General features: G+C 33.1%; 1 protein-coding gene across 1 annotated transcript in view; it reads left to right on the forward strand.

Annotated features, from left to right (window-relative positions):
- Positions 1 to 15,781, forward strand: part of LOC136979239 (patched domain-containing protein 3-like) — a 28,170-nt gene extending 12,389 nt beyond the window's left edge. Inside the window, exons 2-5 of the mRNA XM_067275181.1 lie at positions 4,043 to 4,555; positions 5,406 to 5,887; positions 8,961 to 9,290; positions 14,550 to 15,781. Of these exons, the coding sequence (XP_067131282.1) occupies positions 4,050 to 4,555; positions 5,406 to 5,887; positions 8,961 to 9,290; positions 14,550 to 15,781 (2,550 nt within the window). The 5' untranslated portion in view covers positions 4,043 to 4,049. The remainder of the gene's footprint in view (positions 1 to 4,042; positions 4,556 to 5,405; positions 5,888 to 8,960; positions 9,291 to 14,549) is intronic.
- The last annotated feature ends 595 nt before the right edge of the window (positions 15,782 to 16,376 follow it).

The raw sequence follows: 16,376 nt of genomic DNA on the forward strand, positions 1-16,376 counted from the left end.
TAAGTCATTAATAGAATAACAATGTCTAATTTCTAGATACTCACGTAAATTTAAAGGCATTTGAGTCGTTATACATTGGACGATTTCTTCGTCCCTGGAGTAGGGTTTCCACGCACGGTACAGCTGAACAGTGTCCCAAATGTACTGTTCGACACCAGACATACCATCATACGATTGGCTGAATAATTTCTTTGCTAGAGCGACTTCGTCTGTAAGAGGAGAATACAATTCTTTAAGTAAATGGGAAAAGAGAGGCCAGCTATTACCTACTCTTTTCCGTCCATCGTTTCTCCACCATTTAGCTGGAGAACCCTCTAATAAGAAGGCGGCTGTATCAACCCAACGATTAGCTGAGACCTGATTAACGAAAAAATATTGTTCCATATCTTGGATAAAGTCGGCCGCCGGGTATTCAGATGTCCCGTTAAATGTTTTAGATGGCGTAGGTTGAGCATTGACAATCACCACCGAGGTATTTGGTGTCACTGGTGGGAGGGGAGTAGATGTACCTGTTGGCGGCCTATTGGGAATGCTTCCCCCCGGACTGGTTTGGCTCACTTCCCTGGGATCGGGTCGGTTCTCGGCTGGCGGCTCCGCCTGCTTAAAAGATAAGGCAGAAGAGATACTTGCCATACTTTGCGTCAGTGCAGCGACTTGCTGCGATAACGTTGTCAGCTGGTTTTGTAAAGTCCTGAACTCTTCACGAGTAATGAAATCTTCCTCAGACATTATTTTCTCGTCCATACAAAACAAATACACTAACGGTTCGATCTGAAATAAACTCAAAAAAAAACTTGCTTATGACCCATAAGGTCCCTGTTCGGGCGCCAGTTATGTAACTCACCGTTTTCGGAAACAACAATAGGTTACATAATAATGAGGCAAGTACCAGACCAGGACTTTATTTAAAACTAATAATTTCCACAAACCACAGACAATATCAAAATCTTGTACAGCTTTCTCATAATAAAGAAAACGTTTTATCTCCTCCTCAAGCTATAAATAATGTACAGCCAAACACAATTTCCTCGAACTTATCACTGACGTTTACCACCTTGGTCACCTGAAGCTCTCTCTCCTTTTGGTCCTGGCTGTTCCGCTTTTAATTGTTCATCCAGTGTAGCTCCGCACTGTCTAATTTACATAGGATGATGTTCCAGGATCGGGCAACGATGCAAACTAAGTTAAAAATTTTCGTTTTTTTGTTCTTTTGGTCATTGGTGCTTGGGAGTTTGTCCGTAACAACAAAAAAAAGGAACCAAGAAAAAGAAAAGAACAAAATAAAAATAACGCCCCAAAACAAGAATTAATGATCGGACATTGACTCCTTTACAAGGTTCTGTTTTTAAGATATGCAGCTGTTTTAATTACCTCTGGCCAAAATCGTCTTTCAATTTTTGCTTCTGATAAAAGACATCACTCCATATCCATTAATGATCGATTGTATCTTTCTGCAGTTTCATTTAGCTTATGCTCATATGCTGGACAAGGTTTTATTATTATTCCCTTTTCCTTTGCAAAATTAAAAATTCTTGCATTTATATACTCCTTCCCATTGTCACATCGCAGTTTCTTTTTTTTTCCATCTTTCCAGTCAAGTTTTGAACATCATTAACATACTGTACTAAGCATTCATATACCTCATCTTTTGTCTGGATACAATAAACTTTAACTAGTTTGCAGTAGTCATCTATGAAGTTTAAGAAATATTTTTTTCCAAGATTTCCTGTAGTTTGATGTGGTCCATTTAAATCTGTATGTACAATCTCTAATAAGTCTTCTGCTCTTCTCCTGTTATTATTAAATAGTAAGTTATGCATTTTGTTTTCAATACATGTAGCACACTTTAAATATCCTGGTTCAATCTCACTGGGTAGTCTGTCTAGTGATTCATATTTACACATCATTTTCAAGTTGTTAAAATTGATATGTCCCAGTGTTCTATGTAGTTTTTCTTTTATAGTCATACTGCTTTTACTCATGTTCGCTTGTGATTTTCTTTCATTGATATAACTTTTCATTTTATATAGTTTATCCTCTTTCATTGCAACAGCTATCAGCTTTCCATATAAGTTGTACATTTTTGAGAATTTTCCTCTTGAAACAATCGAATGTTTAATTGCGATCCTCGAATAACTCAACAGGTTTGCCTTCATATCTTTTACAAAAAAAAAGAAAAAAAAACATTTTTTAATGTAACCTCAGACTTTTGTCCATAAACTGGGAAACAAGTTTTAATATTACCAACTTTTGTAGCTCCTAATAGTCTTTCATCACTAACTTTTACTTTTATAGGTTTCTTCAATGTCTCACAGGTTTCAAAATACTCATCAGTGTTAATGATATGGTCTGTGCAACCACTATCAAGTAACCATTCTATTTTATCTTTATTTGACTTTTCGTTTTTACTTGTTGTATAAGTATTATTCGCAATGGTAGTTTGAAAACTATTTCCTTGATATTCATGTATGCTTTGACGATAATTTCCTCGTCCTCTGTGAAATCTGGCATTGAACAATCCACGTCCTCGATAAACAGAAAAACCACGACCTCGACTACGATTTTCAATTTCAAAACGACAATTTCTTTTTAAATGGCCAGGTTTCCCACAGCTGAAACATTTCAACTTACTCTGAAATGATGACCTGGCTTCAGCTCGAAATACATTTGATCTATCATTTGACTCTTCATTAGAATTTTTCTCTGCACTTTTTAACTTTATTTTGCTTTTCAAATAGTCAACAGTTCTCTTCTTTTGTGGTAAAACATATATTAAATCACCAATATGAGTATACTTCTGTGGTAGTGATTTTAACATGTAGTTTAATTTTCTTTTTGTCCTGATATCACTGCACCCGCCTGCTTTAATTCGTTCACAGCCTTTTCAAACGCGTCGAAGAATAAGCATACATCTGAATAATTTTTCAATTTGATACTTTCAAGGTTATGTCGGCTCACAATTTGTGCAGAGCTGTTGACTTTTTCAGATACATCTCATCAAACTTTTGGATAATTTCGTAAGCCGTATCAAGTTCGCTTATGTATTCTAGCTGTTTGTTAGTTATTCCGCTATAGATATAAGATATAGTCGCCTGGATATCTCGTTCGTCCCATTCGTCATCGTCGGTCTTAATTTTAGCCCTCATTACTACATCTTTACACTTTTTGAACTGTAGAAACTTAAACATATGTAATTTCCAGTTACTGTAGTCTGCTCCGTCAAATATTGGTATTTTAATATCACTGTTCTTCGCCGCTATTACCACGTGTGCTCTTTTTTTGTTGTCCTTTCAATACTTAAACTAATTTAACCCTTTTCACTTCTTGTTTTCTCAACCATGCTCTGCTACCATGTTAAGACAAAGAATAAAGCATTACCCTTTCTTTTGTTTTATTCTTTTAATACTTAACTTTAATAACTAACAGAACTTATTTACAACTTTACAACTAGACGAAACTCTGACGACCAACAACTTTTTAAGTGTTGCCAGATATAAATGTATGATACAATAATTAATAACATTATTTGAAGAATCCAAGCAAAAGTTATTTTAAATTAATTCACGAGATTCCAAATCAAAATGTTTTTCTTCTTCTCGGCTGCCACGGATGCTTTTTAGCAAGTAGTTGAGTAACCATATCAATATATTGCTTCATTTCACGAGAGTATGTCATTGGTTTGCTTCTTTAGCTATTGACCACTTTGAAACACTCCATGTTTGATAAAATGATAACTGGATGACAATCACTCTCCACGTCCAGGTGTCGTTTATATGCAAAGGAATACTCTGATTGGCTACCGTTATAACCGTTTTATGACTTCAGTTTAAAGTTAACTTCTATCATACTTATTAAATTACTACTTAAGCCTGAAGGTCATAAACTATAATTATTGAGTATTTTATAAATATTAAGCTTAACGAATATGTCAATTTGCAAACGTTATACCCTGAATGCTTTACATACTAACGTTATTGTTAATTGCAAAATATTTTCTATAAACTGATATGAATCAATATTAATTTATAATACTTTATTACAGAATAACGATGACGAAGAATATTAAAAGCAGCTTCACCTGTTGGATTTCTCGGATAGGATATCATATCGGTTGTCACCCTCAGCTATACATTTATGTTTTCTTGTTGATAACAATTGTCTTGTCAACTGGATTTTTCAAATTACGTATTGTGCAGAAAACAGAATATCTGTACAGTCCGATTGATGGAAGAGGACAAGCAGAAAGGAATTCTGTCGAATCAATATTTTCTTATAATACAACCACTAACTTTGACTTCAGTAAAGCCTCTCGATTGGACAATATGGGAATGTTTATAGCTGTATCTAAAAACGATTCCCTTTTAAATGATAATGCTATATCAGAGCTGGTAAAATTAGACGACATTATTCGAAATATTAGCATATTTTGGAACAATAGTTTCTTTCGCTATGAAGATCTCTGTCCTCGGAATAAACAGAATCGATGTCCTAGCAATTTCCTTTCTTATTTAATAAGAAAATTTGAAGAATTTAAACGTGGAAGAAGTTTTATGAGGTATTTATTATTAATTTTTTCACACTATACAAAAAATTATTTTATGTAGTGTTTTGTAAGTCAACTTATGTAGTATAGTGTAATTTCTTAATCACCAATTAACTTACAGTCATTTTATGATATTTAATATTTATAAACGTAATTAATTCTTGGCCAACAAAAATGCAAACAAATATACTGAATTACTGTTATTTTCATACTAACATTCATTACATTGATTTAAAATACAATAGTTAATAATAGATTATTTTTTCTCACTTGTAAAGATAAATTCCATACTTTCTAAATTATGTTTTTAGATGTTCGACTTCCTCTAACGTGGATATTTTCAAATTGTTTAAGGTTGAAAACTTACCATTCCAAAGTATGTCACATTCTACATAAATACCTGATTTCTCCCAAATTTATTCTAAAATCCAAATATCCATGCTCCGAAAATTTTCCCATTGACTTAACATGGGGATAGCACTTGGTTCACGATACTTTTCGTCGTAAGTCAAATTTAAAAATTCGGCTCAGTAACGACACAGCATTTTATTACTTTTATTAATGCTCATAATTTCATTCAAATCTGTAAAGTTATTGCTTTAGCAAAACGTGTTTCAGTGATTTGTCAATTTGAGTCGCTGCCAGGGAGGCTATCAATCACGCCACGCTAAAAGCCAGAAAAAGCCATTTAGTCTCTGAAAGAAGCAAGAAGCAAATACTTAAATGTAAAATACATCGAAATAATTCTGTAATTACAGTAAAATTAACTTGTATATTATAATTGATTTCAACGTTTACAATTTATAACATATTTGTTTATTTTGAAATGTTAATATTATATTTTCATTTATTTTTTGTAAAGGTATCCATACGAAAGAAATATGTTTGAACTACGATTACCTGTTATGTATATCGGAGGAGTATCAACAAATGACGATGGTTATGTCCAAGATTTCAAAGCATTCCGTCTGCTTTACTTCTTGGATTGTGACTCAACAGACCAGAAACAGCTGGCTATAAAATGGGAAAACGCATTTTTGAACACGTTATCAGATGTAAAGCTTCAACATATTGAATTGTATATGTTCACTGGACAGACTGTTGATGTAGAAGCGAACAGAAATACCGAGTTAAGTCTTCCACTTTTACTTGTTTCTGGAGTCATTATGACATCATTTTCTTTCGTATCTTGTCTAACGTTCGATGCTGTCAGTAGTAAACCATTGGTTGGAATTGCTGCCTATTTCAGTCCCTTGCTAGGAACAGCAGCTGCCTTCGGCTTACTGTTACACTGTAATGTAGAATATGTTGATATGAACGTTGCTGTTGCCTTCCTGACCATTGGTAAGTAGCCCATTTCCGGTTTCATCAATTGCAAAATTCTCTCTTTCCTTACTAACATTTAAAAATACAATTATATACAGAATTAAACGAGCATGTATTTCATTAATAATGTATGAAATTCAAATATTCTAAAACACTAATAAAGTTGTTATCAATGAAAAATATTAATACAGTATTACTGTAATACAATCGTAAGTTTTATGGTTACAGTATATTGTATTTGTAACGTTATTACTTTCTTGATTTTTATGGAACAGAGAAAAAGTACCGAAAAAGCACATACAGAAATAAATACCTCCGAATGTATGTATCGTATATCGGTTAGTTTGTAACACAGAAAACAGCGATCCATTTTGTGATTTACCGAAATTGGAAGTAACGATACTTTGTGAACTGATGGCATTTACTTACTCAATCTTCTATATAACAACTAGTAAGAACATATAAAATACTGTTGATCATTTCCTTACATATTAGAAGTGTTGTTCTTAATTTGGGAAAGCTTACTTTTAATTAATGGCAAACGATCGTTCATTTACGTAAATATTTCTATTATTATAAGCGACGTTCTCTTCATTTTTTGCGATACTGCGCTTAATTCTTTCAATTTTTACTGCTTTTTTGGAAACTTGTCACCTAGTTTTGAATTTTTGTTTCAGTTTACTGAATTTGTTCTCTGAATTTAAAAAAGTTTTCGTTATTTCCCGATAAGATGTTCTTCTTTTCTTCAATTCTTCGTTTAAATAGAGATAGTGTAATGAAAATTTCTCTTACGAGGTTTCAGCTTAAAACAATTATTATTAGCATTTATAATTTTATAATTATCCCTTTTACTCTCACGCTCACTGCTACCTCCCAAAAACGAGTCTTACCCTTTCTCGTATTCCGATGCCGGAAAATTCGTGGAAGAGCCATTGCCAGTTCTTATATAATAAGATAATATAACTTTATTTTAGAACCATCCAATAAAATTAATCGGGATAAGATTTTACACAATTAAGTTAACCAATAACAAGAACTCTAAGACGTGTTCATTTAGAGTATAACTTGAGAGTTCGATTATGTATGTTTATTGTTATTACGGAACATAAGCGATCTGTCTACAAATATGCCTGCAGTGAGAATTTTTTGTAGGAAACTGATCCTATTTAAATGTTATTCAATCCCGCACAAAATTTTACGATCTAACTCCATTCCTGGGTATGAAAAGTTTGTCGAGTTCAATCGATCTCGTTTTTCTTTGTGTAACCTGAACATAACAGTTTATGATACGAGTTTGGGTCTGGAACTTGCGTAGTTTTTATGAGGAGCTGTCAAGGATGTATTAGTCCCGTCCCTTAAAGTTCGTCGCGCTAATTCCGGACTGGCTGAGCTCATTATGGCCTTATTAGTGTATACTGTATATATCCTTATTATATCCTTACTTAGAATTCTAAGTAAGAGTATACTTAGTTGATTCTTAGTTTATATTCTTAATTGGTGGATGCTTTCATGTGGAACTGCATAGTCAGACAAGCAACGTTTAAGAAGGGACCAGATGTGTTAAATCGGGTTGAGATCAGGCCACTGAAGCAGGCTAATATTTTGATCCCCAAGCCATAACATTGCCATCCTGGATGTAGGTCTGTTTTGGATTATTATCTTTCTGATAAATGAAAGAGCTCCTATCAATGTGGTAATAATCAACAGATTGAAAGAAATAATTAACAAGTAACTCAGTGTAAATAATGCTATCCATTTTATTAGGTATAGAACATAACATTCCAGTCTTAAAATAGGTAATATAGCCCCAGCTTCCACAGACCATAAAACTATCATTACCAAATTTCAATGTCGCTCAGTTATATACTTTATCGTTGTAGTCCATGTTCATTTTCGCCCATCGGAACCAACTCTATTCTATCTAACTATACAAGCCTCTACCAATCTTCTAGGGTCCAGCATTTGGCAAAATTAAGAAGTTTCTGCATGTAATTTGGTAAGTGTAGGTTTCTTGGGCTTAACTTTTGCTTTCAAATTGTTACGTTTTACGCATCTGCGGATAGTTGAAATACATACTTCTATTCCTAAGCCATGTTTCAATTCCCTCTTTACTTGTGTTGATGTATCGTAATGTCCACTCGTCCACTTTCTGTTTTGATGCCCAACATTTTCTTCCTGCCAGCTCTTAAATCGTGATATGGTAGCTTACTATTTTTTATTCTGGATACACTCCAACACCAAATTCTAATGCTGTTTTCTCAACAGATAAAGTTTTTTTCAGTAGGCCACAATACGCAATTTCTTCTGTTGGAATGCTTCATGATGACTTCATGATGACGCATTTGAATATTTATACGCTAATATCTCTTTAATATGCACGAAATTACATTGTTTAACGTTGATGTTATAACAAATTAGTTTATGAGTCAAAATCATTTCTCTTTATGACCTCAAAAAAATTGTATTTTTCATTGTAGTATCACAAGTAACACTACAATGAAAAATACTTATTACAATTATAAATAAATTATTGGATCCCGCAAATCTGAAAAAGGGCGAAAGATGAAAAAATTATTTGTTTAATTTAGTGTTTTCTTTACATGGGTAATTATTTTCTCTCCTGGTAATTTATCGCGCTGCAATTTTAAAAAATTGTAGAGCTATAAATTTCCACTGTCCTCCGTCCGTCCGTCTTTCCTTAATCCCGATAAAAGAGTTAGATAGATGAAAGACGAGACGAGATATGAAAGTAGGGACAAGAGTCCTCGATTACCTATACAAGACCTTCCGACGTAAACCGGAAGTGACGTTATATCAATTCAAATTTTTTCTCCTGAAAGCAGTTAATAGATGACAGGCACGACTCTTTTGTTAAAGGAGAAGTATAATGGACAGGGGCAAGTTAATTTTAGATAGAGATCATTTATTTTAAAATTAAATAAATTACAACTATGATTAAAAATTCCAGTTTTTGCTGCATATTGACGATGTCACAATAAATATGCTCGTTTTTATTTTGTATTCTTTTAATGTGTAATTCTGAAATTTTGTATATACCTAAGTAACAAGTTAATTAAATTTGTTTTTCAAGGTATTGGGATGGACGATTCTTTCGTCTTGTTAGCTGCGTGGAGAAGAACGAATAAAAACTACAGTATCCCACAAAGATTGAGTGAAACCTTTTCAGATGTCTGTATTTCCATAACGATGACTTCATTAACCAATTTTATATCATTCATGTTAGGAGTTATAACTCCTTATAGAAACATTCGTATCTTCAGTATATACAGCGCCATATCCGTGTTATTCGATTATATGTATCAAATATTTTTCTTTGGTGCGGTGATGGCAATCGATGGGTACAGAGAAAAGCATAATCTTCATTCTTTGTTTTTGTATCCAGTTCGAAACAATGTGGCAGGTAAGAATTTAACATTTTATGTCGTCTTTATTAATAATTATTCAACACTCGAAAAATGTTGAATATACATAACATGATACTGTTATGTATATTCATAATATTTATTCATATTTTTCTATAAAAGAAAAATCTTAGAGTTTGTAATATTTCCAAAAATGTCAGAAATTATTATTATTATCAGATGGGTATTCGTTTAAATCTAAACTTTTCTGAGTCCCCGAGTTGACTAAGTTTTACCATTTTACTCGATTCTTGTAAACCTATTTATATTCTATTTTGCCTCTCTTTCCTTGGTAGTGGCGAAAATTTTTAGTATTTAATTTATTAAATTGTACCCAAAGTAGTCATGGAAACTCAACGGTAGCTAATTAGATTAGATGTAGTGACGTCACCACCAAATTCGTAACCACTCAGACACGATGAGCCGACGACTAATTGATGATAAAAGTCACCACTCGTCGCTTACACAGTGTATCCATTAGAAACGCTTTTGGAGACCACGATGACTTTAGGAAAACGCATCGTTGATTCAATGATGCCTTTTTATTCATCGTAATACTACTGTATAAAAATTAAACCTTCAAAGTTCTTTCCAAAGAAGTTTTCTAACAAGTCGAATTGTAGTTCCAGCAACAATTGTAGTTCCAGCAACTTGTTGCTGGAACTACAATTCGACAAAAACAGTACACTACTTTATCAATACATATATTTATTATTCCATTTGTTCTTAAAAAATGCATTTTGCTTGTAAATAGCCCTCTTCTGTTGTAACAAATAAAACTAGAAGAATATCGTCCGTGACTGAAGCGCAGCGACAGTTTGCAAAGTCATGTTATATCATTGGCGACGATTCATCACTCTTTATAAGCAGTCAATTCTTACTTTTATTCTAAAAGTCTTTGTGATTTGTTAGGTAGGGCTTGATTGGTCGTTGATATCATTGTTGGCTATACTTTCTTCCACGGCCAATCAAACGATCAGCAATTATACCTGGGCACACATTGATGCCGAATCTTTCTGGCATTCGTGGAAATGCGTAGCATGCAGGTTTGCTTCATCTAAATGTAGCAGTTTGATATACATACTCTTAACACCTTATTCTTGCCGAGAAATATAAATTTATTTAAAACAAACAAACGTTTTCAGCCTGATTCACAGGCCATCTTCAGGTTTAGAATACATTTGAATTAAAATTCTATCATTGGAACACAAAATTCAAATTCAAAATTAATAAGATACATTTAAACAAAAAATTAAATAGACAACATAAATACCAATAAAACTAAAACATATAATATATAAACATGCAAGAAACGAATATATAAGTATTAATAAATGCAATACTAAGACATTCAATAAAACCGCTATAACGATTGGTTAGAGCCCTTATTAAACTTCCTAACCATGAACTTCCATGCAGAGGGTAGACTTTCTGCGTCCCTCGCATTTAGACAGCCTTCTTGTAATCTACTCCTATAAATCTGCAACTTTTCTGCTGTCAATGCCAAAGATGGAGAAGAAAAAGGGTTTATGATGGTCGCCTCATTCCATTTAACTATAGCTCCTGGCGCTTGCGCCATTTGGGACAAAATTGTTGCATTAGACCCCTTTCTGATGTTATAACTATGCTCCTTGATGTTATAACTATGCTCCTATGCGAGGGACTCAGAAAGTCTACCCTCTGCATGGAAGTTCATGGTTAGGAAGTTTAATAAAGGCTCTAACCAATCGTTATAGCGGTTTTATTGAATGTCTTAGTATTGCATTTATTAATACTTATATATTCGTTTCTTGCATGTTTATATATTATATGTTTTAGTTTTATTGGTATTTATGTTGTCTATTTAATTTTTTGTTTAAATGTATCTTATTAATTTTGAATTTGAATTTTGTGTTCCAATGATAGAATTTTAATTCAAATGTATTTTAAACCTGAAGATGGCCTGTGAATCAGGCTGAAAACGTTTGTTTGTTTTAAATAAATTTATATTTCTCGGCAAGAATAAGGTGTTAAGAGTATGTATATGTATATTTTGCTGAGTGCTTTATGATATTTTGTTATGGCGGCACCGGTGGAACTTTGCAAACGATACAAGAAGGTAGCTTTAAGGTTGGTTAAGGCTAAATGCAAATTAGAGTTTTTAAAGGCTTGTTTAAGGAATAGAGTGTTTCCTATGTCAATCTACCGAATCAGCGTTCCTACCGAATGCGGTTCACTGAAATTCGGGTTTTGTTTGGCTTGCCTCAAGAAGTCTATTCGGATTACGAAGAACAAAAAATTCGGATTATTGAATGATCTCGTTAACCTAGAAAACACCGATATATAACGAAGATCCAGAAAAACTAGTAGATGTTAATAAAAGAGTAGTCGGTCTAGCTGAAACGGTCCAGAAGAATTATACTAATAACTATGTAAAGAAATTGCAATGGATTATGCACAAGCAAAAGGTTAGTAATACAAAGAAAAACCTTGTTACTTTCTGCGCATGGGACCAAATAGAAGTACCAGGAAGGATCAGGAAGCTCCTAGAAAAAGGCCCAAATTTTGTTCCAGTGGAGGCTATGAATTGGGAAACCTCAGTACAGGAAATTGAAAGGGGCATTGTTGGGCTAGACGATTTAGAGAAAGAGTACTTCAGATGGAAAGCAGTCCTTAACGACAGGCAGAGGGACCGAAAGCAAGATATTGGAGGTAGTGATATCCGGCTCACTAAGAATTGGTGAAGGCAGAATGAATTGGTGTTGACTAGGGCCGATAAAAGTAAGCAACTAGTCATCATGAAAAGGCGTACATATAACGAAGCACTAATGGATTATATCGAAAAGACAGAATGTGAAAAGATCAACAGCAATTTTATTGGAAGCTTGGATAGAAAGGTCAGAAAACTAGAGGTCTCTAAACTTTCCAAGGTTTTGCCTTTTCTCAAGAAGTGTAGGAACCCTAGGCCTGGAACACCTAGGTTATTTGCTTTCGCTAAGGTGCATAAAACCGGTAAAGAAATAAGACCTGTAGTAGAGAAATGCAGAGGTCCCACGTTTGTGTTAGAGAAGAAGTTGCATGAGTATTTATCCTCGCAGCTGGACACAGATACTCTAGTTGCACGTGATCCTATGAAAGTGGTTAAAGATCTGCAGAATATAGCGTTAATGGAGGATGAAGTTGCAACTGTTTTCGACTATGAGAGCATGTATCCGTCGGTTAGGATAGAATCGTGTGAGGAGGCGCTATTGGACTTCTTATACTGTAATAACTCAGAATTGCTTAATTATACTGAGGAAGTAGAGAATTTGGCTAGTTTGGTCTGCCGTGAATCTTGCTTCGCTTTTAATGGGCAGGTCTACAGACAGAGAAGAGGGGTCCCTATGGGAAGCCCGCTTTCAGGGATCCTATGTGAATTGGTGGTTCGAAGGCTGGAAAGAAGAGTTTTTCATGATTTTAAGGATGATATCATGTATTTTAGCAGATACGTTGATGACTTATTTATATTATGGAGAAATAACAGCAGAATCAAGGATTTTTTGGATAAGATCAACGATAACAGTGATGGCCTTACTTTAAGATTGGAACAGAAGAGTTCCTTGAATCTGCATTTTCTCGACATTGATATTACATTCAAAAAAGGCCACCTGTCCACTAACGTTTTTATTAAACCATCACACAGCCCTTTGTATATTCCCTCCCAATCTAAGGATCCGTATAAATATAAAATTGCGGCTTTCAGAGCTTTAATAAGAAGAGCGTTTTTGTATTGTGAAAGAGTACAAGACAGAAGGAAAGAAATAAATAGAATAATAGACGTAGCCAAGGCCCTAGGTTACCAAAAAAGTACGATTCTGGGAATAATTAGGAAATATGAAGCCAACATCGAAAAAAGGTTTTTTAAAAATGCTCCCAATAGAAGCGTAAAATTTACGTATAATGAAAGTATGAATGCAGTCATGAAGGAGATTGCACACAAAAAGGCTCGAGAATGCTTTTAAAAAGGGCGCCTAATTTATACAAAATCCTCAGGAATGATAAAGATGGTATAAAATCAGAAGAGAAAGCAGGAGTTTATAAAATTCCGTATGAGAACATGCAATTGGGCGTTAAAAAAGACTACATTGGAGTAACCACTAGAAGTTTAGGGCTTAGAATCAAGGAGCATAGTTATAACATCAGAAAGGGGTCTAATGCAACAATTTTGTCCCAAATGGCGCAAGCGCCAGGAGCTATAGTTAAATGGAATGAGGCGACCATCATAAACCCTTTATCTTCTCCATCTTTGGCATTGACAGCAGAAAAGTTGCAGATTTATAGGAGTAGATTACAAGAAGGCTGTCTAAATGCGAGGGACGCAGAAAGTCTACCCTCTGCATGGAAGTTCATGGTTAGGAAGTTTAATAAGGGCTCTAACCAATCGTTATAGCGGTTTTATTGAATGTCTTAGTATTGCATTTATTAATACTTATATGTTCGTTTCTTGCATGTTTATATATTATATGTTTTAGTTTTATTGGTATTTATGTTGTCTATTTAATTTTCTGTTTAAATGTATCTTATTAATTTTGAATTTGAATTTTGTGTTCCAATGATAGAATTTTAATTCAAATGTATTCTAAACCTGAAGATGGCCTGTGAATCAGGCTGAAAACGTTTGTTTGTTTTAAATAAATTTATATTTCTCGGCAAGAATAAGGTGTTAAGAGTATGTATATGTATATTTTGCTGAGTGCTTTATGATATTTTGTAGCAGTTTGAGTTGAGAGCATCTTTCCCGATAAATTTGGCTTTATATGTCTACAAAATTAGCTGCGTAAAATGGGCACCCGTCCACACAACGGTTAGAAAACATGTACAGAATTCGGCATGTGCGCAAAATTGGCTGAATCCATTGCATGTACAGAATCGAAAGAGAACATTTGACAGAAGTATGAAAGAACGTTAACATTTGCCATTTAATATTTAGTTTTCAATAAGTATACAATTTTCTTAAATTGGCTACGGGTAATTCGTTAATTCAAATAGTATTATTTTTATATAATTTTCTGTTATTACATAAATTCTCTAAATAAGTATCTAATACTAATTTTATACATTCGAATCTAATTACTGAATATTCTACGTGAAAATTCAACATAGACTTTAAAAAACAAACTTAAATAATATGATATATATGTAGGCTATATATGTATTATAGATGATTAGATTAGATAGATTTATTATTACTTTATTACTATTTCATAAATATATTCATACTGAATTTTATTTTTTTATAGAAAGAAAATCTTCAAATATCCAAAATATTCTGAACGTCCTTAAAATAATGTTAAGTATCCCAAAAAAGTTGGGAAATTTTCTATGTAGGAAGATGACTAAAATATTAGTACTATTATCATTCATTTTTCTATTAGCAGGGGCAATTTATAATATTAATTCTATGAAACAAGGCTATGATTTTGTTAATTGTTTTCCGTTCAATTCTTTTGCTCACAAATTTGTAAAAGTTCATTATCAATATTTTACCGATTATCCTTGCAGAGTACAAATAGTGTTTAACCAAACTCTAGATTATTCGAATCCAACCGTTCAAATGGATATAGAAAACATCTTAAAAACATTCGAAAGTGCTCCTTACATGACTGGATCCAATTTTACGGAATGTTGGTTGAGAGAATATTTGTCTTATATTCGTGATTCGAGAATAAACTACTTGATTAAAGATTTTGACGTGAACACAACGCAGGGATTTTTAGAAGGACTGAAAAAAGTGTTTTTAAAATTTCACAATGGAATATTTGAAGGTGATATTGTGTGGAATAAGGAACGTGACCAAATTGTCGCATCCAGATGTTTGCTTACATATCGGAACGTCAGAAGCGGAAGTGACGAAAAATTCTTAATCGAACAATTACGTAAAATTGCAGCTGACAGCAAGTATGATGTGTTTGTTTATAACTTATGGTTTGTGTTTTACGATCAGTACTTAAATATGCCTGAAATTTACTTGAAAGCCATGGGAATCGCTGTTGTGTCGGTATTTGTAATATTCTTAGCATTTATTTCTGACATATCTTACAGCATTGCTGTTTTATTTATGGTTATTTGTATTCAAGTAGAAGCTCTAGGATATGGAAGTGCATGGAATGTCAGTTTAAACCTTTTTTCTGTGATATTTCTAATTATGAGTGCGGGATTTTGTGTTGATTACTCGGTACACATTGCTCACGCTTACAAAAATTGCAAAGAAACAGATCCTAATGAGAAAATAAAAGCATCCTTGCAATGCATAGGATATCCGATTGTTCAAGGATGTTTATCTACTCTCATCGGAGCAATACTTTGTATTTTCGGGCTGTTTTATATGTTGATTCTATTTTTTAAGATAATGGTTTTAGTTATGATATTCTCAATGTTTAATGGTTTAATTGTATTACCCGTTATCCTTAGTATCATTGATTCAATTCACATACCTTGGATGAAGAAACTTAATATTGTCTCTTCCCCTTGAAGTAATTATTATTTTTTGTATTACTGAATTTTTTTTTTAATACGAAGAATAACTATAAAATTTACTGAAACAAAACAGATGTATTCAATTAAAATATAAATGTAAGTAAATAATATAAGTTTTCAAAATAAATATTATTTCATTACCATAGTGTCTAAATGTATGAAATTTGTCACCATTGTAAATAAGTAACTATAAACTTTTCTTTCAGTAATCATTTACTAGTCAAAGCTTCAAGTAGGATTTTTTAATATTCGAGTGCTTGGGACTCTCAAATCCGAAACGAAAACATACAAAAAAACTCATTGCTTAATTAACTGAAAACATTTCATAAAATTATTCAAGCGTAAATAATTTACACTTTTAAAGTAATTGTTTGTATCGTATTTTTACAAGAAAGAATAATTTTTAATAACAGTCAGCCAAACAATTACGTCGCAAAATATTTTCGACATTTCATTTAAGCAGTTTATAATAAAGAGCGTGTGCGGTTCTTAAAAGTTTCTACAACTACATAAATAAAATTGTTGATTTTAGCGCCTTTATAACTACTTAATTTGTGTCAGCAACAGTGGCTAAGCCAAGTGTTATGAAA

Source organism: Centruroides vittatus, unplaced genomic scaffold (genome assembly GCF_030686945.1).
Source record: "Centruroides vittatus isolate TY-2023 unplaced genomic scaffold, ASM3068694v2 contig_6, whole genome shotgun sequence".
In the NCBI taxonomy this organism is placed as follows: domain Eukaryota; kingdom Metazoa; phylum Arthropoda; class Arachnida; order Scorpiones; family Buthidae; genus Centruroides; species Centruroides vittatus.